The sequence below is a fragment of the Heterodontus francisci genome, chromosome 5 (genome assembly GCF_036365525.1).
Source record: "Heterodontus francisci isolate sHetFra1 chromosome 5, sHetFra1.hap1, whole genome shotgun sequence".
NCBI lineage: Eukaryota > Metazoa > Chordata > Chondrichthyes > Heterodontiformes > Heterodontidae > Heterodontus > Heterodontus francisci.
In genome coordinates this window covers 81422934-81442924 of record NC_090375.1, presented here as the reverse complement: position 1 = coordinate 81442924, position 19991 = coordinate 81422934, and the positions used below count along the sequence as shown (strand labels likewise).

The following is a 19991-nucleotide window of genomic DNA, read 5'->3' as shown; positions in this document are numbered from 1 at the left end:
CTCTGTTTCCCTCTCCACAGACGCTGCCAGACCTGCTGAGTATTTCCGGCACTTTCTATTCTCATTTCAGAGTTCTAGCATCTGCAGTATTTTGCTCTTATATAAGGGATCTTGGGCTTCATAAATAGAGGCATAGAGTACAAAAGCAGGGAAGTTATGCCAAACCTTTATAAAGCTGTGTTAGGTCCCAAATAGAGTATTGTGTCCAGTTCTGGTCACCACACTTTAGGAAGGATGTGCAGGTCCTGGAGAGGATGCAGAAGAGATTTACCAGAATGATTCCAGGGATGGGCAATTTTAGTTCCAAGGTTAGGTTGGAAAAGCTGGGGTTGTTCTCCCTGGAGCAAAGGCAATTGAGGGGAGATTTGTTGAGGTGCACAAGATTATGACAGGTTTAGATAAGTTAGATGGTACTGATGGTACAAAGACTAGGGGACACAGATTGAAAATCTTGGGCAAGAGATACAGGGGAATGAGAGGAAGACCTTTTATATGCAGCGAATGGTAATGACCCGGAACTTGCTGCCACAAGGGTGGTGGAAGCGGAGACAATCAATGAATTCAAAAGGAAATTGGATGGGCACTTGTGGAAAGTGGCTACGGGGATCGAGCGTGGGAGTGGGATTGACTGGATTGCTTCACAGAGAGTTGGCATGGACTCGATGGGCCGAATTAGCTCCTTTTATGCAGTAAATGACTCTATGTCTCGCAGCTACCTGCTCAGATACTTGACAACTTAGAGGCAGGATCTGCACGTGGTGAGAGACATAGGGCATGACTGGCCAGCTCTCCAGAGGCTGAGGTTGCACAACAGTTCTGCTACAGAGGACTCAGGTGACCACTGCGATTGGGCAGGCTACAGAATGAAGCTGATGAATATGCACAATGAAATGCTTGGTGCATTGGCAGGCCCGCCAGAAAGCCTGGGCTCACTGTCAAGGAGCATAGAGGAGTACGTCACCAACTGTGCGTAGGGCTTTGCACAGAGCTTGGAGCTCATCCTTTGCAACATGGAAGTGGCAGCATTTCCATTAGCACAATTGTGGGACCCAACCATGATGCAGCTTCCGATGGCCAATGTCTCTGCTTCCATTGCAGCACAAACAGAAGTCACCCAATTTCTTGGCACTGCAGTGGCAGCTCAGACTGCTGCCATGTAAGGTCAGACGACTGCCATCTGGGCTGTGGATTACAATGTTCAAAGTGGCTTCCACAGTGTCACAACAGTCCAGTAATCTGTCCTCCAACCTCCTGCCCTCTCTCAGGATGACAGCATTCGTCCTCCCATCACTGCCACTCCACTAGTGTCCTTGCTGGTCAGCCAGCCAGCCCATACCACTGCTGCCATGCTGAGAAGGTGCAGTCTGAGCCAGGCCTTCTAGGCCCAGAGCTGCTCAAGGTCATCCTTCAAGACCATTTGCAGTCTCCTCCATTGAAAGTCAGCAACTTTCCACAAGCCATGCTGCAGCCACTGGGGTAGCAGCGTGTAGAAGCACCAGGACAGGCAAAGGCACACGGAAGACAGACACTAAGAAAATGCACAAGAGTAACTAGTTGCAATTTGTATTCAATATGGCATGATTTGTTTTACAAATTTAGTTTGGAATGTTTATTTTGCATTGGCTTTTTTTTTTAAGCATTGTGGCCAAGTGGAAGCTGTGATGGTCAGTAACAGAGGGAATGTAAACTGTGGGGCTGTTGGGGAATTGGGGTTGCATTCACTTGTAGCACAGTCGAAGGAGTTGTTCACGGCCTCCTCCCTTCCTCTTTCTCCTGCTGCTCACCAAATACCTGGTGGCAAGGGATGTGTCCTCACAATGCTGAGGTTGTGCAGCATGCAGCCCAAGATGAATCTTGACACCCGCTCTGCCGAGTACTGCAGGGCTCCTCCAGAATGGTCCAGGCAGCGGCAGTGTTATTTCAGCATGCCAATGGTCTGCTCTATCATATTCCACATGGCAGCATGGCTTTCATTGTATGCAAGCTGCCCATGTGTGCATGAGTTGCGCACCGCAGTCATGAACCATGTTGCCAGCGGATAGCCCTTGTTCACAGTAGCCACCCTTTGATTTGCTGTGGTGGCTCAAATGCAGTTTGCACAGCGGACCGCCACAGAATTAAGGCATCATGACTGCTGCCAGGATACTGGGCATTGACCTACATTATATGTTGTGTACGGTTGCACACCAGTTGGATATTGAGGGAGTGGAATCCCTTTCAGTTGCATTACATTTCAGAGTTGATGTGTGGTGCCCACAAAGCGATGTGTGTGCACTTAATGAGACCCTGCAACATGAGGAATTGCAATCCTCACGACGTCACATGCCCGTTCCGCCTGCTGCTTTCTGGCAAGACAGAATTAAATGTAGTCAAATCTCTTTGAATAGAGAGCATCAATGACCTCCATTACGCAACAGTGGATGGTGAAGTGTGAGATGCTGCAAATATCTCCAGCTCCAGCCTGGAAGGAGCCTGCTCGTAAAAGGTCATGGCCACCTTCACAACCACTGACAATGCTGTTCTCGCCCTGCTCTGAGGCTGCAGCAGGTGGCAGATTTCAATGAGGATGTCCTTAGTCAAGTGTAGACATCTCTCACACGCTGTTCTTTGCTGAGGTTCAGGTAGCAGAATTGCCGCGTGAACACCATGGACATATGTGGCTTCTGCTGAGAGCCCTTCTCCCGCATTCCACCTTTAAGCAGCTTCTCCTGCTCTGTGTGCCCTTTGCTCATCCTCCCAATATTGCTGTATTCAAAGGGGAATGCTTACTACTGCACCCATATCTGCGAGCAACTGGTGTCTGCAGAAGCCTTGAAGTCTGGACAAAGACATTCAGCATCTGTCACACCACCCCCTGTTGACTTTAGCAACTTTAAAGAAATCTAGAAAGCACCAAACACTTGTACAATCATAGCAACAGCAAGTAGAAATCAATCAGCAACTAACCTGGAAGTAGTTGATGATCCCTTTAAATATGACTGGTGCAGGGGTTGGGGGGTGTTGGGGGTCCTTCCTCATGTTGACGCATGTCTAGCCATGAGACATGGCATTAGCAGGAGCACTGATCTCCAAAATGGCAACGCTGGCATCTAATCATTATTACACACTGATTGACATCATGATCTGCCTACTCTGTAGACTTCTGGCAGATGCTGACTGCATGTGCACTAATCGGCTTCACCAATATGACATCCATTGTGACTCGCACCATAACTGCGCATGTGCGCTGTGGATGACATTTTGGTCTCTAAGGGCTATGACACATAGCTATATATATATATATATATATATATATATATATATATATATATATATATCCCAAAAAGTGTGGGTGCGAGAACACAGCCCTGTTTCACACCACTCAGGATAGGAAAGGGCTCTGATGAGGAGCCACCATGTTGAATTGTGCCTTTCATATTGTCATGGAATGAGGTGATGATACTTAGTAGCTTTGGTGGACATCCGATCTTTTCTAGTAGTCTGAAGAGACCACGTCTGCTGACGAGGTCAAAGGCTTTGGTGAGATCAATGAAAGCAATGTAGAGGGGCATCTGTTGTTCACGGCATTTCTCCTGTATCTGACGAAGGGAGAACAGCATGTCAATAGTCGATCTCTCTGCACGAAAGCCACACTGTGCCTCAGGGTAGACGCGCTCGGCCAGCTTCTGGAGCCTGTTCAGAGCGACTCGAGCAAAGACTTTCCCCACTATGCTGAGCAGGGAGATTCCACGGTAGTTGTTGCAGTCACCGCGGTCACCTTTGTTTTTATAGAGGGTGATGATGTTGGCATCGCGCATGTCCTGGGGTACTGCTCCCTCGTCCCAGCACAGGCATAGCAGTTCATGTAGTGCTGAGAGTATAGCAGGCTTGGCACTCCTGATTATTTCAGGGGTAATGCTGTCCTTCCCAGGGGCTTTTCCGCTGGCTAGGGAATCAATGGCATCACTGAGTTCCGATTTGGTTGGCTGTATGTCCAGCTCATCCATGACTGGTAGAGGCTGGGCTGCATTGAGGGCAGTCTCAGTGACAGCATTCTCCCTGGAGTACAGTTCTAGGTAGTGCTCAACCCAGCGGTCCATCTGTTTGCGTTGGTCAGTGATTATGTCCCCCGATTTAGATTTGAGGGGGGTGATCTTCTTGATGGTTGGCCCAAGAGCTCTCTTCATGCCATCATACATTCCTCTGATGTTTCCGGTGTCTGAGGCCAGCTGAATATGACTGCATAGGTGTTGCCAGTAGTCGTTTGCGCAACGCCTAGCTGTTCTTTGTGCAGTACTTCTGGCTGCTTTAAGTGCTGCGGATGTTAAATCGCTGGGGGCTTTCTTGTAGTTCAAAAGTGCAATGCGCTTAGCGGCTATGACAGGTTCCAGCTCTTCACTATGAGATTGAAACCAGTCTGCATTTCTCTTCGCACTTTTGCCGTAGGTGGTCAAAGCTGACTCATAGATGGCGTCTCTGATGTGGGCCCACTTGGTCTCAGCATCCCCTGTGGGAGTGTTTTGAAGGGCTGTTACAAGTGAATTTAGAAATTTTTGTAACAGCTGCTTTCACATGCGTTCAAATCCTCTGAAGAAGGAATTTTCCTCCACACAAGATCAGGGGGCAGGTTGTTCAACCTTGCCCGTCTAAGAGCGAAGTCCAAAGTACGGAAAGTCCTCATCAGAGAACTCCTCTTTGCTGACGATGCTGCTTTAACATCTCACACTGAAGAATGCCTGCAGAGTCTCATCGACAGGTTTGCGTCTGCCTGCAATGAATTTGGCCTAACCATCAGCCTCAAGAAAACGAACATCATGGGGCAGGATGTCAGAAATGCTCCATCCATCAATATTGGCGACCACGCTCTGGAAGTGGTTCAAGAGTTCACCTACCTAGGCTCAACTATCACCAGTAACCTGTCTCTAGATGCAGAAATCAACAAGCGCATGGGTAAGGCTTCCACTGCTATGTTCAGACTGGCCAAGAGAGTGTGGGAAAATGGCGCACTGACACGGAACACAAAAGTCCGAGTGTATCAGGCCTGTGTCCTCAGTACCTTGCTGTACGGCAGCGAGGCCTGGACAACGTATGCCAGCCAAGAGCGACGTCTCAATTCATTCCATCTTCGCTGCCTTCGGAGAATACTTGGCATCAGGTGGCAGGACTATATCTCCAACACAGAAGTCCTTGAAGCGGCCAACATCCCCAGCTTATACACACTACTGAGTCAGCGGCGCTTGAGATGGCTTGGCCATGTGAGCCGCATGGAAGATGGCAGGATCCCCAAAGACACATTGTACAGCGAGCTCGCCACTGGTATCAGACCCACCGGCCGTCCATGTCTCCGTTATAAAGACGTCTGCAAACGCGACATGAAATCGTGTGACATTGATCACAAGTCGTGGGAGTCAGTTGCCAGCATTCGCCAGAGCTGGCGGGCAGCCATAAAGACAGGGCTAAATTGTGGCGAGTCGAAGAGACTTAGTAGTTGGCAGGAAAAAAGACAGAGGCGCAAGGGGAGAGCCAACTGTGCAACAGCCCCAACAAACAAATTTCTCTGCAGCACCTGTGGAAGAGCCTGTCACTCCAGAATTGGCCTTTATAGCCACTCCAGGCGCTGCTTCACAAACCACTGACCACCTCCAGGCGCGTATCCATTGTCTCTCGAGATAAGGAGGCCCAAAAGAATATATATATATATATAGTTGCATAAATAGTGTGGCTTTGAGTTCCACTGTTTCTCTGGTGCATTGAATTAAATTTTGGAACAAAATCATGCCCAAAATACAAGCTACGGTGGGGGGGGATGAAAGCTTTTATGCGTTAAGGTTTAAAACGGAATGGTGAAGACAAGGCAGGATACAATGTTTAAACAAGGTTATTTGATCTGGCAAATAATCAGTTAAGGGATAGAAGATTAACAGTCAGTCATTAATGCTCTCTCTCCACAAAGGTACAATTGTTTGAAAACTCAATTACTGGGCTATGAGAAAGTGGAAGATCGAATGCTTTGGGATTGCTGGCCCACCAGGGGGTGTGAGTCTGTTGTAGTTGATATCTCAGTCAGGATATCTGATGGTGGTGTTGATTGACAGCTCTGTGCTTACAGGCCAACTGACAAAAGAAATAATTACTGGAACCTTCTCCCAATTCGGCAGTTCCCTTTTTGCTGGACTGTCACATGGGTAAAGGTGAACAGAGGACTTTGCCTTTCTCAGGTGAAAGCGCTTTCATCAAGGACACAAAGGGGTACAATTTCCACAGGAGTTCCCTGATCTATCATAACTTTGGATAAGATTGCCATTTTTGGGGGGTTTCCACCCATTTTCTGCTGAAATTGTGGCAGGGACTAGGAGAACTGACTTGGAAATTACTGGTGAAATTGTTTAAAGCAATCCAAAGAATTGCTAAAGCTCCTCGACTGTCAATGTTTTGAAAAAGACATAAGGTATTATAAACTAATGAAATATGCTGTATTTGCTTTTCATTCTGTTTAATTTTCCTTTTGCTATTTATCATCTACATACTGCCCTGTAGCGACATCATGTGAAATTACTGTGTCAGTTTGCACATGTATAATGACGACACCCAGCTCTATTTCTCGACCTCTCCACTGTCAGAACGCTTGTTTAACATCCAGTACTGGATGAGCACAAAATTCCTCCAATTCTAGCTACCAACTTCATCCCTCTCCCTGACAACTGTCTGAGGCTGGACAAGTTTGGTGTCACATCCGATCTCGAGATCAGCTTCCAACTACGTATCTGCACCATCACTAAGGCGGCCTATTTCCACCCGTGTAACATTGTCCGACTCCGCCCCTGTCTCAGCTCATCTGCTGTTGAATCCCTCATCCATGCCTTTGTTACCTCGAGACTTGACTATTCCAGTGCACTCCCAGCTGGCCTCAGTAAAAACTCTGCTGCCTTTGTCCTAACTTGTATTTAGTTCCGTTCACCTATCAACCCAGTGCTTGCTGATCTACATTGGCTCCTGGTTAAGCAATGCTTTGATTTTAAAATTCTCATCCTTGTTTTTAAATCCTTTCATGGACATGTCCCTCCCTATCTATGTAACGTCCTTCAGCTCGACAACCCTTTGAGATATCTGCGCTTCTCCAATTTTGGCCTCTTGAGAATCCCGATTTTAATCATTCTACTTTGGTGGCTGTGCCTTTAGCTACCAAGGCCCTAAGCTCTGGAATTCCCTCTCTAAACCTGTCCTCTTCCTTCTTTAAGTTACTCTTAAAACCTATCTCTTTGACAAAGCATTTGGTCATCTGCCCTAACATCTCCTTTTGTGCTTCAGTGTCAGATTTTGTTTGATAATGCTCTGGGACATTTTACTATGTTAATGTATGTTAATACATGTTTGTAAACACACAAAGCATGGTAAATAAGGTTGGTGAGCTGCAGGTGCAGATAGCCATTTGGGAATATGATGTCAATGATGTGGCAACAACAGAAACCTGGCTCAAAAAAAGGTAGAACTGGGCATACATATTCCTGTCTACAAGGTATTCAGGAAAATAGGGAAGAAAAGAAAGGAGGAGGAGTGGCAGTATTGATTAAGGAGAATATTACAGTGTTGGAGAGAGATGTTCTGGAACAGTCAAGGACAGAATCTATTTGGTTAGAGTTAAGGAATAGAGGTATCATTACACTATTGGGTGTACTCTTTAGGCCACCAAATAGTGGGAAAGATATAGAGGAATAAATTTGGAAGGTTATTACAGAGAGGTGCAAAAACTACAGTGATAGTGGGGGACTTTAATTATCCTAATCTAGACGGGGATAGTAATAGTGTAAAGGGCAGAGGGGGGAAGGGTTTCTCAGGCTTGTTTAGGAGAATTTTCTTGATCAGTATGTTTCTGGCCCAACGAGGAAGGAGGCATTAAAGTAAAAGCAAAATACTGCAGATGTGAAATAAAAACAGAAAGTGCTGGAAATACTCAGCAGGTCAGACAGCAACAGTGGAGAGAGAAGCAGAGTTAATGTTTCAGGTCTATGACCTTTGATCAGAACTGGCAAAGGTTAGAAAAGAATTTGTGAAAGCGGTTGGGGGGTGGGTGGTGATGGGGAAGAGAACAAAAGGGAAGGTGTGTGATTGGGCAGAGGGCTGGAGAGATTAAATAACAAAGATGTCACGGGACAAAGGCAAAGAGAGTGTTAATGGTTGTGGTAAACGACAAAGCATTGTTCCAGAGACAGTGTTAATGGCAGAATAATGAACAGCTCTGTCCACAAGCACAACATGGAAACAGGCACATGGTTAAAAAAATAAAATAAAATAATGTTATAAACTAGCTGTAAGATATGTTTGTTTCACATGAAGACGGAGTTTGTTATCTAATGCAGATTTTCTATCAAAGTCTATGTGCACTTACTTTCCTCAGAAAGGTCATTATCTCGTTCTTCTTTTTCCATCTGTTGACACCAGGCATCCATTCGCTCTTTTTCAGCTTGCAGCAACTTCATAAACCACAGTCCATCCCTTTGACACACTGACCTCTGGCCTGTTTCTACTTCAGCATCTGATGTAGAGTCGATCCAGGGTGCAGGAGGTGGCAGAAAAGAAGGATCAAAATCTGAGTCAAAGTCATTCTCCTGTGCACAGGCCTGCAAATGGTTCCCCTCCGCTCCAAGAATGTTAGCTGTGGATGTACTTGCATCTTTGGAGAACTGCCTTAGCAATGGACCTGAAGCCACATTCTGGCATCCCAATGAATCTTCTGAATTTTCCTGATCATCCAGATCTGCCTGTACTGCTGCTGTCACACTGTTCGACCGTGTAAATCTTCGAAAGCTACAATAGAATAAAAATTAAGCTATAAAAAAACAGGTTAATATAGAGATGATTTTTATGGTGCTTGAATACATTATACTGCTAATAAAAGGGGGAAAATGACACAGCTGATAGTAGTAAACTGGTCGTAAAGTGGACCCAGTGGTTCAGTACACTGCCAAGTTTGAACTACACAAAATGGGACCATCCCAGGTTACCTGATTCTCAGCGGCAACCGTGGTAAGGACTATACACTAGAGGGGTGCAAAAAAAAAGACTTCCCACTCTTGATTGTCACTGAGTGATAGCATGTGAATTCTGGGTGAAGACAGAATCCTATGATTCCCTCTGGTTTACCAACATTATCTTGGGGCAGTTGGGATGGGGGTGTGTGAGAGAAGTGGGGTCAGGTATGCTTTTCCACCATCTTGGATTTGCTTCTTAAGAGGGGCAGTTACAATAAGCTGCCCTTCTGTGCACCAGTAACTTTTTTTTATTTGTTCGGGGGATATGCGCATCGCTGGCTAGGCCAGCATTTACTGCCTGTCCCTAATTGCCCTTGAGAAGGTGGTGGTGAGTTGCCTTCTTGAACCATTGCAGTCCTTGGGGCGTAGGTACAGTGTTGTTAGGAAGGGAGTTCTAGGATTTTGACTGAGTGACAGTGAAGCAACAGCGATATAGTTCCAAGTCAGGATGGTGTGTGACTTGGAGGGGAACTTGCAGGTGGTGGTGTTCCCATGCATCTGCTGCCCTTGTCCTTCTAGGTGGTAGAGGTCGTGGGTTTGGAAGGTGTTGTCGAAAGAGCCTAGGTGAGTTGCTGCAGTGCATCTTGTATATGGTATACACTGCTGCTACTGTATGTCAGTGGTGGAGGGAGTGAATGTTTGTGGATAGGGTGCCAATCAAGCGGGCTGCTTTGTCCTGGATGATGTTGAGCTTCTTGAGTGTTGTTGGAGCTGCACCCATCCAGGCAAGTGGAGAGTATTCCATCACACTCCTGACTTGTGCCTTGTAGATGGTGGACAGGAACTAGGGAGACAGGAGGTGAGTTACTCACTGCAGAATTCCCAGCCTCTGACCTGCTCTTGTAGCCACAGCTTTATGTGGCTGGTCCAGTTTAGTTTCTGGTCAATGGTGACCCCCAGGATGTTGATAGTGGGGGATTCAGCGATGGTAATGCTCATATACATCAAAGGGAAATGGTTAGATTCTCTCTTGTTTGAAATAGTCATTGACTGGCAGTTGTGTGGCACGAATGTTACTTGCTACTTATCAGCCCTAGCCTAAATATTGTCCAGGTCTTGCTGCATATGGACAAGGCTGCTTCAGTATCTGAGGAGTCACGAATGGTGCTGAACATTGTGCAATCATCAGCGAACATCCCCACATCTGACGTTATGATGGATGGAAGGGCATTGATGAAGCACCTGAAGATGGTTGGGCCTAGGACACTACCCTGAGGAACTCCTGCAGTGATGTCCTGGGACTGTGATGATTGACCGCCAGCAACCACAACTATCTTCCTTTGTGCTAGGTATGACTCCAACCAACAGAGATGCTGGAAACTATTATTAAAGAAGTCTTAACATTGCACTTGGAAAAGCATAGTATGATTAGAACAAGTCAGCATGGTTTTACTAAAGGGAGATCCTGTTTGACAAATTTATCAGAGTTTTTTGAGGATGTAACTACTAGGCTAAATAAAGGGGAACCAGTGGATGTAGTATACCTGGATTTTGAAAAGGCATTCGATAAAGTACCACATAAAAGATTAATAGGCAAGATAAGGGCTCATGGTGTTGGGGGCAATATGTTAATATGGATAGAGGATTGGTTAACAAACAGGAAGTAGAGAGTGGGCATAAATGGGGCATTTTCAAGTTGGCAGGCAGTGAATAGTGGGGTGCCACAAGGATCAGTGCTGGGGCCTCAGCTATTTACAGTCTATATTAATGACTTGGATGAAGAGACAGAAGTAAAGATGATACAAAGCTCGGTGGAAAGGTGAGTGTGGGGAGGATGTAGAGATGTGAAACTGGTAAGTGTTGATGTTTCAGAGAGACTTGGGGGTACTCATAAAAGGGGGTACTCATACAGGTGCAGCAGGCTATTACGAAGGCAAATGGCATGTTGGCCCTTATCGCAAGGGGATTGGAGTACAGGAATAAAGAAGTCTTACTAAAATTGTGCAGGGCTTTGGTGAGACGGCACCTGAAATACTGTGTGCAATTTTGGTCTCCACATTTAAGAAAGGATATACTTGCACTGGAGGCAGTGCAGCGAAGATTTACCAAATTGGTCCCTGGGATGAGGGGGATCTCCTATGATGAGAGGCTGAGTAAATTGGGCCTATATTCTCTGGAGTTTAGAAGAATGAGAGGCGATCTAATTGAGACTTGCAAGATTGTGAAAGGGCTTGATAGGGTAGAAGCTGAGAGATTGTTCCCACTAGTCACGGAATCCAGAACATGGGGACACAGTCTCAGGATAAGGGGTCAATCATTCAGGACTGAGATGACGAGAAATTACTTCACTCAAAGGGTTGTGAATCTTTGGAATTCTCTACCCCAGAGGGTTGTGGATGCTCCATCATTGAATATATTTAAGACTGGGATACATAGATTTTTGTCTTGCAGGGAATCAAGGGATATGGGAAGCACGCAGTAAAATGAAATTGAAGCCTAAGATCAGCCATGATCATATTGAATGGCGGAGCAGGCTTGATAGGCCATATGGTCGACTTCTGCACATATTTCTTGTGTTCTTGTGGTCATTTTCCCCCAATTCCCATTGACTCCAGTTTTGCTAGGGCACCTTGATGCCATACCCGGTTAAATGCTGCCTTGATGTCAAGGGCAGTAACTCTCACCTCACCTCTGGAGTTCAGCTGTTTTGTCCATGTTTGGACTGCCCTGGCAGAACCCAAACTGAGCGTCAGTGAGCAGATTATTGCTGAGCAAGTGCCGCTTGATAGCACTGTTAAGGACCTCTTCCATCACTTTGCGGATGATTGGAAGTAGACTGATTGGGCGATAATTGGCCGGGTTGGAATTGGCCTGCTTTTTGTACACAGGGCATACCTGGGCAATTTTCCTCATTGCCGGGTAGATGCCAGTGCTGTAGCTGTACTGGAACAGCTTGGCTAGCGGCAGGGCTAGATCTGGAGGACAAATCTTCAGTACAATTGCCGGAATGTTGTCAGGGCCTATAGCTTTTGCAGTATCCAGTGCCTTCAGCAGTTTCATGATATCACGTAAAGTGAATTGGATTGGCTGAAGACTGGCATCTGTGATGCTGGGGACTTTAGGAGGAGGCCAAGATGAATCATCAACTCAGCACTTCTGGCTGAAGATGAATGCAAATGCTTGAGCTTTGTATTTTGCACTGATGTGCTGTGCTCCCCCATCATTGAGGATGATATTTGTGGAGCCTCCTCCTCCTATCAGTTGTTTAATTGTCCACCACCATTCATGACTGGATGTGGCAGGTCTGCAGAGCTTAGATCTGTTCCATTGGTTGTGGGATCGTTTAGCCCTGTCTATTGCATGCTGCTTCCACTGTTTGGCATGCAAGTAGTCCTGTGTTGTAACTTCACTAGACTGTCACCATTTTTAGGTATACCTGGTGCTGCTCCTGGCATGCCCTCCTGCACTCTTCATTGAACCAGGGTTAGCCCCCCTGGCTTGATGGTAATGGTAGAGTGCAGGATATGCTGGGCCATGAGGTTACAGATTGTGGTCAAATACAATTCTGCTGCTGCTGATGGCCTACAGACCCTCATGGATGCCCAGTTTTGAGTTGCTAGATCTGTTCGAAATCTATACCATTTAGCACGGTGGTAGTGCCACACAATATGATGGTTGGTGCCCTCAGTGTGAAGTCAGGATTTATTTTCAAGAACTGTGCAGTGGACACTCTTACCAATACTGTCATGGACAGATGCATCAGCGACAGAAAGATTGGCGAGGACGAGGTGAAATAGATTTTTCTCTCTTGTTGGTTTCCTCACCACCTGCCACAGACCCAGTCTAGCAGCTATGTCCTTTAGGACTCAATCAGCTCAGTCAGTCGTGGTGCTACCGCGCCAGACTTGGTGATGGACATTGAAGTCCCCCACCTGGAGTAGATTCTGTGCCCTTGTTCCCTCAGAGCATCTTCCAATTGGTATGAAACATGGAGAAGCACGGATTCATCAGCCGGCATGGGTGGGGGGCAGTGGTGGGTGGGGGGGGGGCGCGGGGGCAGTAGGTGGTAATCAGCAGGAGGTTTCCTTGCCCATGTTTGACCTGATGCCATGAGACCTCATGGGTTCTGGAGTCACTGTTGAGGACAACCAGGGCAGCTCCCTCCCACCTATATACCAGTGTGCTGCCACCTCTGCTGGGTCTGTCCTGCTGGTGGAACAGGGTGTACCCAGGGATGGTGATGGTGGTGTCTGGGACATTGTCTGTAAGGTATGATTCCGTGAGTATGACTATGTCAGGCTGTTGTGGGACAGATCTCCCAACTTTGGCACAAGCCCCCAGATGTTACCAAGGAGGACTCTGCAGGGTCTACAGGGCTGGGTTTGCCATTGTCGTTTCCAGTGCCTAGGTCGATGCCAGGTGGTCCGTCCGGTTTCATTCCACTATCACATAACCTCCTCAGCATGGGGTGGGTATGAAACACACTTCCTTTCACATGACCAGGATATCTTTCTTGTGGAGGTGGGGGCATTGTTGGGGGGGTGGTGGTGAGGTATTGAGCTACACTTCTTTGAAGTGTGAACATTTCAACGTTGCATGGTGCGAAACTGCAAACACTAGGAGCAATGGGGGTACATACAGGTTCAGATGTATTTGCTGCTCAGTGGCTCTGAAGCAGAAGACAGTAATGATTAGTGGCAGAAGTCCAGCGGTGGCAGAGGGAGGGTCATTGCATCACAAGCAATTTTGCAGAAACTCTCATGTTGGGAGTGGGATAGCGGGAGGGGTGAGTCTCTGAAATTGCTCAGTTGAAGGAGGAGGCCAGCGGTTTTCAGACATTGCTCAACTGATTGTGGGCTGCGGGTGGATCATGGGGTGGTGTCACACAGCTTCCTGAAATCACTCAAACTGTGTGGAGTGCTTGACAAGCTCGGAGAAATCACTGCTGTTGGGATTGGGTTGGTTGATTCTTCACAAAGGCTAAGGGGGAATTGCAGACATTCTGGGCAGGATTTCCCTTCTGGAATCAGAAAAGCAACATCGGGACCCCATCCTGATGGGGAAGCAGTCACAGCCTGTGATTTTTTCTGAGGCAGGCTGCTAATTGGTTGGAGGGCGGGTTGCGCAGCCAATTAGCAGCCATGGGTGAGGGAGTCGATGCCGGACTTCGCATGTGCGGGCCCCATATAAAGACATCACAGCAGCCATTGCTGTCTGTAGCTGACGTTTGAATGACAAAATGCAAGCACCAGGGATTCAGAAGAAGTGGCAGAGACCTGGCGCCCAGGGCAGGGCTGCCCCTCACTTCCCTGATGCTGACATTGAGGTCCTCCTGGAGGCTGTGAGGGAGAGGAGGGAGGTCCGCTTTCCAGAGGGTGGAAGGAGAAGGACATCCAGCCAAACAAAACAGGTATGGCTGCAGGTGGTTGATACTATCAGCAGGATTGTCGTGTAGAGAAATTGGGTGCAGTGCAGCAAAAAGTTCAATGAACTTATTCGTTCTGGCAAGGTGAGTGCAATGCCAAACCCTGATGACAGGCCTCTGGGTATTGAAACTAAAGCAGACACACCAGCTGAGGAGCATGAGTGTGTGTGCTGCTCCTGAACATGGGAGTAATGTGTACCCAGGGTACCTACCGACTCCTCTGTAAGGCTCAGAGCCCTTGCGCTGTTGAGGAGATGTCAGCACTGATGCATTCTCTTATGTATATAAAGCACTGGCATTGGTCAGAAAGGCCAACAGTACCTTATCATCTCACTCTCTTTCGTGCTTGCAGGAGAAGAGTGCTCATAATGCCTGCGAAAGGATACTGACAGGCAGAGGAATGCCCATCTCCACATCATCACTGCCATGGACGATGGAGCCATGGAAATCACAAGGGTGGCCCCACAGGAGCAAGTCGGGGAAGGAGAGATGGGTATACCTGCTGGAGAGGGTGAAAAGATATTGCAATCTGTAGATGAAGCAGGTGGAGTTCACTCCTCCTCCACCCATCAGCATGCAAAGACTTAGCTGGATTGGGAAGCCTCAGCACTGCCGAGGCCTCTGCTGTAAAAGGCTTGTTTTCATGATCTCTTCTTGTGTCTACCACAGATTCTGACGTGGGGGGGGGATATACTTGAATCCTATGATGGCACCGGGGCCCTCGCAAGAAATCATATCAGCAAAGCCAGCACCATCACATCATCATGTGATTCATGTGATACAAGCATGCCCTCTACCAGCGCAGATACATTCACATCAGTGGCTTCTTGCACACGAGTACAAAGGGTGACATTGTGTGAAGATCATGGGATTAGTGAGTAGAAGGAGGTAAGAGAAGCAGAGGCAGCTGTGGGCAGTCCCCCTCAGAGGATGGAGGACAGACACAGCCCTGCTCAGCTGGCCTCGGGAATCACAAGAAACAACGCTCCACTGAGAACAGCAGCAACAGATGTGTAGTCACATATCAGAATTCCCTGAGGCAGTGTGGTGTCATGGGCTGTAAATGGAGGAGTCAGGGCTTTGAGCACATGTGCCTCAACTGGTGCTCCCCTCCAGCCACCTGGAGCACCAGCAAAGAGTTGAGGCAGTCACTGATGGGAATGAGGGTACCACCCCTCACAGAGAGCCATCATCATCATAATATCTCTTGGCCCCTCTGACAGAGGGACCATCTATGCAGCAGGACCTAGTGACAGAGGCTGCCCTGCACTGATGTTGGTGCAGCAGCCTCTGGAGTTGCCCCCACTGCCACCTCCACAACAACGATGACTACCCTATGCATCTCCAAGCAGGGACAAACGAGCAGGGTGCCTCCACCTCATCCGAGGCCAAAAGGGGAGCACTACGTAGAAGTGGTGGGGAGTGGAGTGCGCAGGCAGAGCACTGAGTGGCTCACTGGGGTTTGCTTCACTTGTAAATGTGCACTTTGTAACTTTTGGAAGATGCTGTAAATATTGGCATGATGCCAGACAGGTGAGCTTCCATTCTTTAATGGTGAGACTGGAAAAAAGAAATGAAATGGTGAAGGGAAGCAAAGTTCTTTGAAGGGGGACAGTGAGACCGCTGGACAGATGTGCATCATTCATTGGCGATAAGAATGGATCCATTTCAGGCTACATCTTTAATGAAAGTGTTCTCAAAGGCAGCTGAAAGTGAGTTCCAGACCATGCCATCCTCTTGGGTTAGGAGGGATCAGCTAAAACATTCCTGGATCAAATGATCCATGATGTTGACGGCATCCTGACGAGAACCTCAAGTCCTGTGCTGGGTCCGGCCACCTCTCTGTTCTGCATCTGCCTCCTCCTCCTCTTCTACCCCCTGCTCCTCCTCTTCCTCTGATGAGCAGTGGTGTTCCAGGGCCTCACCCTCTTCAATGTCCACACCTCACTGATGGGCCATGTCATGGAGAGTACAGCAGACCACCAAATGAACGAGACCCTTGCAGCAGTGTACTGCAGGGGCCACCTGACCGGTCCAGGGTCTGGATCCGCATCTTCAGAAGCCCGATGGCCTGTTCGATGGACAGATGGCTTCGGTTGTACTGTCTCTGTGGCGCCATCTCAGGATCACGTCAAGGAGTGAGTAGCCATCTTTTCAATAGATAACCCTTGTCCCCAAGAATCCATCCACATAGTTTGGGGGTGTGGGGTGGAATGAAGAGCTGCAGCACCCTGGACTGCCAGAGGATGAAGTAGTCATGGAAGCTGCCAGGAAGGCAAGCGCACGCATGTTTGAAGCTCTTGCTGTGGTCACAGACCAGCTGAACGCTGAGGGAGTGGAAGCCCTTGCTGTTCATGAATCTCACTGGCTGGTCAGTCGGTGTCTTAATGGTCACATGGGTCCAATTGATTATGCCCTGCAACTGCTGGAATCTAGTGATGGAGGCAAATCCCATTGTCCTCTGTACCTGCGAGGCCCAATCTGTTTGAAATAGTATATACTGCTCAGCTCTTGCAAAAAGGCATCTTGTTAGATGCCACCAAGGTCTGTAGTTGATCCTTGGAAGGAGCCAGAGGTGAGGAAGCTCAAGGCTACAGTGACTTTGATGGCTACTGGCAGTGCATGGCGATCAGTGCTGCGACAAGGGCACAAATCTCATTGACCATCTGCCTGGATAGACACAGTCTCCTGCTGCACTGGTTCTCTGACATGTCCAGGTAGTTCCGTCTCTGGTGGTAGATCCTATGCTGAGGGTATGGCCTCCATTGCCTTCCTGGCCTTCATCTTTCTTCTCTGCCTTCCTCATGCCCAGGGCTCTGCCTCTGTTGCTGAGCATTTCGGCTGCACTCACAATCATGTCTGGAACCCTAACCCCCTCCTCTTATGCCAAGTGGGTCATGACCCCCTGCACAGCCTGAGCGTGTACAGACCACTCTCACTGCAACCTCTGCACACTTGATGGCACCTCTGTGCCACTGGCTGAGCGTTCTTCTCAGCCATGCTACCTTTAATGGGCCCACCTAATATCATGGTGCAACTATGACTGACTCGGCACTGCTGCCACCTTCATGCACCTGATCTGTCCCTGAATCAGTGTGCAACTCACACGCCCCCACCAAAATCTCAAACTGGCCTTTAACGAGCTGACAATGAGATCGTTAACAGGATTAATTGGCCTCATTCCCAAATTGGACAGGTTTCTGGGGACCACCTTCCCCTGTCCTTAGGAAAATTGCCAGCAGCAGGAATGGTGACGTGAAACTGGCCGGCGGCGCGATTCCCTGACTCCATTCCCTCCCGCCTCAGGACCTAAAATCTGAGTACTTACACAGCATTGATAGGTTATGGACGGAATTATTATCGACCAGTAGCTGACTTATCTGTGGTGGGCCTCTTAATATAGATGTCCAGTCTATTCCAGCACAGGGCGGCACAGTGGCGCAGTGGTTAGCACCGCAGCCTCACAGCTCCAGCGACCCGGGTTCAATTCCGGGTACTGCCTGTGTGGAGTTTGCAAGTTCTCCCTGTGTCTGCGTGGGTTTCCTCCGGGTGCTCCGGTTTCCTCCCACATGCCAAAGACTTGCAGGTGATAGGTAAATTGGCCATTATAAATTGCCCCTAGTATAGGTAGGTGGTAGGGAAAATATAGGGACAGATGGGGATGTGGTAGGAATATGGGATTAGTGTAGGATTAGTATAAGTGGGTGGTTGATGGTCGGCACAGACTCGGTGGGCTGAAGGGCCTGTTTCAGTGCTGTAACTCTTAAAAAAAAAACTTTATTTAGAGGTAAGAAATCTAATTTTAAGGTGAAAAATATTAATTTTAAGTATTTCCCTTTTACCACAATGTTACACTTTGGCAAAGTTTTACTTTGACCCAGAGACACTGTGATATGGGCAAACAGATTCCTGGGCATTTAAGAAAAACTGGAGGGTAACACTCAACTAATCTTGAATGAAAGATTTAAAATGTAAATCAGCCATTTACAGCATCACCAACACATGTAACTGGTACTGACGGTAAATATTGACACTTTTAAAATGGATTTACCCATTGACGAAGCTTGACTTTGGAATTTTCAATGTATGTTGTGATGGAATATTACATTTCGTATATATATTTTGTTGATAACATATAAACATGGCGCAGCTTTATTAAAAAATATTAAAAAATCAAATTGTGTAATCTTTTGTGGATGTTATGCAAATCAATGAAGAAAGCCATCAAGAGTTTAAAATATATCGAAGAGTAGAAATTCTAAATTCAAACATATCTTCAAAATATGTCTTTCACAAAGACAAAGCAAGCAACTTAAATTGAAAAACACACATATGCATAGAAGTGTTCTGATAAAACAACAGTTATTAGAATCTATTCAAGTTAGCTTCTTTGAAAGTAGTAATACACCCTGAAATAAGGATTATCGCACCATAATGTTAGCCGAGTTATATAACTAAAATTATAGTGGGATGGTTTTAAAGAGAGTTATTACAGTGGCTATGAAGAACCATCTGGAAAAGTGATCATTTAGAATGCGTTTTAGAAATAAAATGACCAAAAATAAAAGGAACAAAAGAATGAATGAACAGAAACCTTGATTTAACCCTCTAATGCTCAACATGTACAATTTCAGGTCTACAGTAGGAAATCTGCTCATTGCCAGGCAAATAAAATATAGATCCAGATGAGTTCCCTTTTTCCACAGATTAAAGCTATTCTCATATAAGCCAACTATCTGTCTTCCCATTCCCATCTCACAGATGGTGGGATAAACTTGGGCGGGGTGGGGTGGACGGGGAGTAAGTCATGGATGGAATCGGGAGAGCACACTTCATAGGAGAGAAAAGGAACATGATGTGATACTTGCATCAGGAGCTTTCTCATTTGCCTTACAGCTTATGTCTTACATAAATTGAAGTTACTTGGATCAAAATTTATAGCCACTATTAAAATTATATAAAGAGATTTAACAAAAGCTTTATACATTATAAATACATAAGTAACAATACATAGTGAGTAAATACTGTCATGCAGGCCCCCACCTGCCATTATTGAGATACATTAATTTTGCCACATGGGCATTAAATTTCAAATTTTTGCTGGGAAGAAGAGAAGGCCTGTGACAAGGGGTTGCCAAGCCCCTGGCTGGAAAGACATTTTAGGCTATTAACAGACAGTGTTTGAAAAAAAGGAGCTATCCCCTGCTCCAATACTATCCACAAACAGATGTGGTCAAACTAGTTAGTCACATGACTAACCTGCTTGGCAGTCTGGATTTTTTTCTGAATTGTACAGTTTGAACTGAGAGTCCGCAGAAAGCTGTTTGCTCCTGGACTGAAAACACCTCTCCTGGCTGGCTTGCCACAGCCTCTCCTGTCTGCTCCCATCTCTTTCTCACAGAACTCCAAAACCCACTGAAGACACATGAACCCCACGAGAGAAAAGTCTCCTACAGTGAACAAGGTTTAAGAAGAATACTGGGCCCCAACGAAAAGCAATCAAGGACTCTACAGTCATCTCGAAGCACAGTAACAAAAAACCCTCTTCAGAGATTGCCTCAAACTTTTCCACTTTATTTTTCTTCTGCTCTTTCTGTGCCTACCTGCATGTGTGTATC

At 46.9% G+C, this 19991-nt stretch overlaps 1 protein-coding gene across 2 annotated transcripts in view; it reads right to left on the bottom strand.

Moving 5' to 3' along the window:
• Nucleotides 1–19991, bottom strand: part of dlgap1a (discs, large (Drosophila) homolog-associated protein 1a) — a 293260-nt gene that overhangs the window by 48306 nt on the left and 224963 nt on the right. For both annotated transcript variants that reach the window (XM_068031686.1, XM_068031685.1), the window contains exon 7: nucleotides 8366–8784. In XM_068031686.1, the coding sequence (XP_067887787.1) occupies nucleotides 8366–8784 (419 nt within the window). The remainder of the gene's footprint in view (nucleotides 1–8365; nucleotides 8785–19991) is intronic.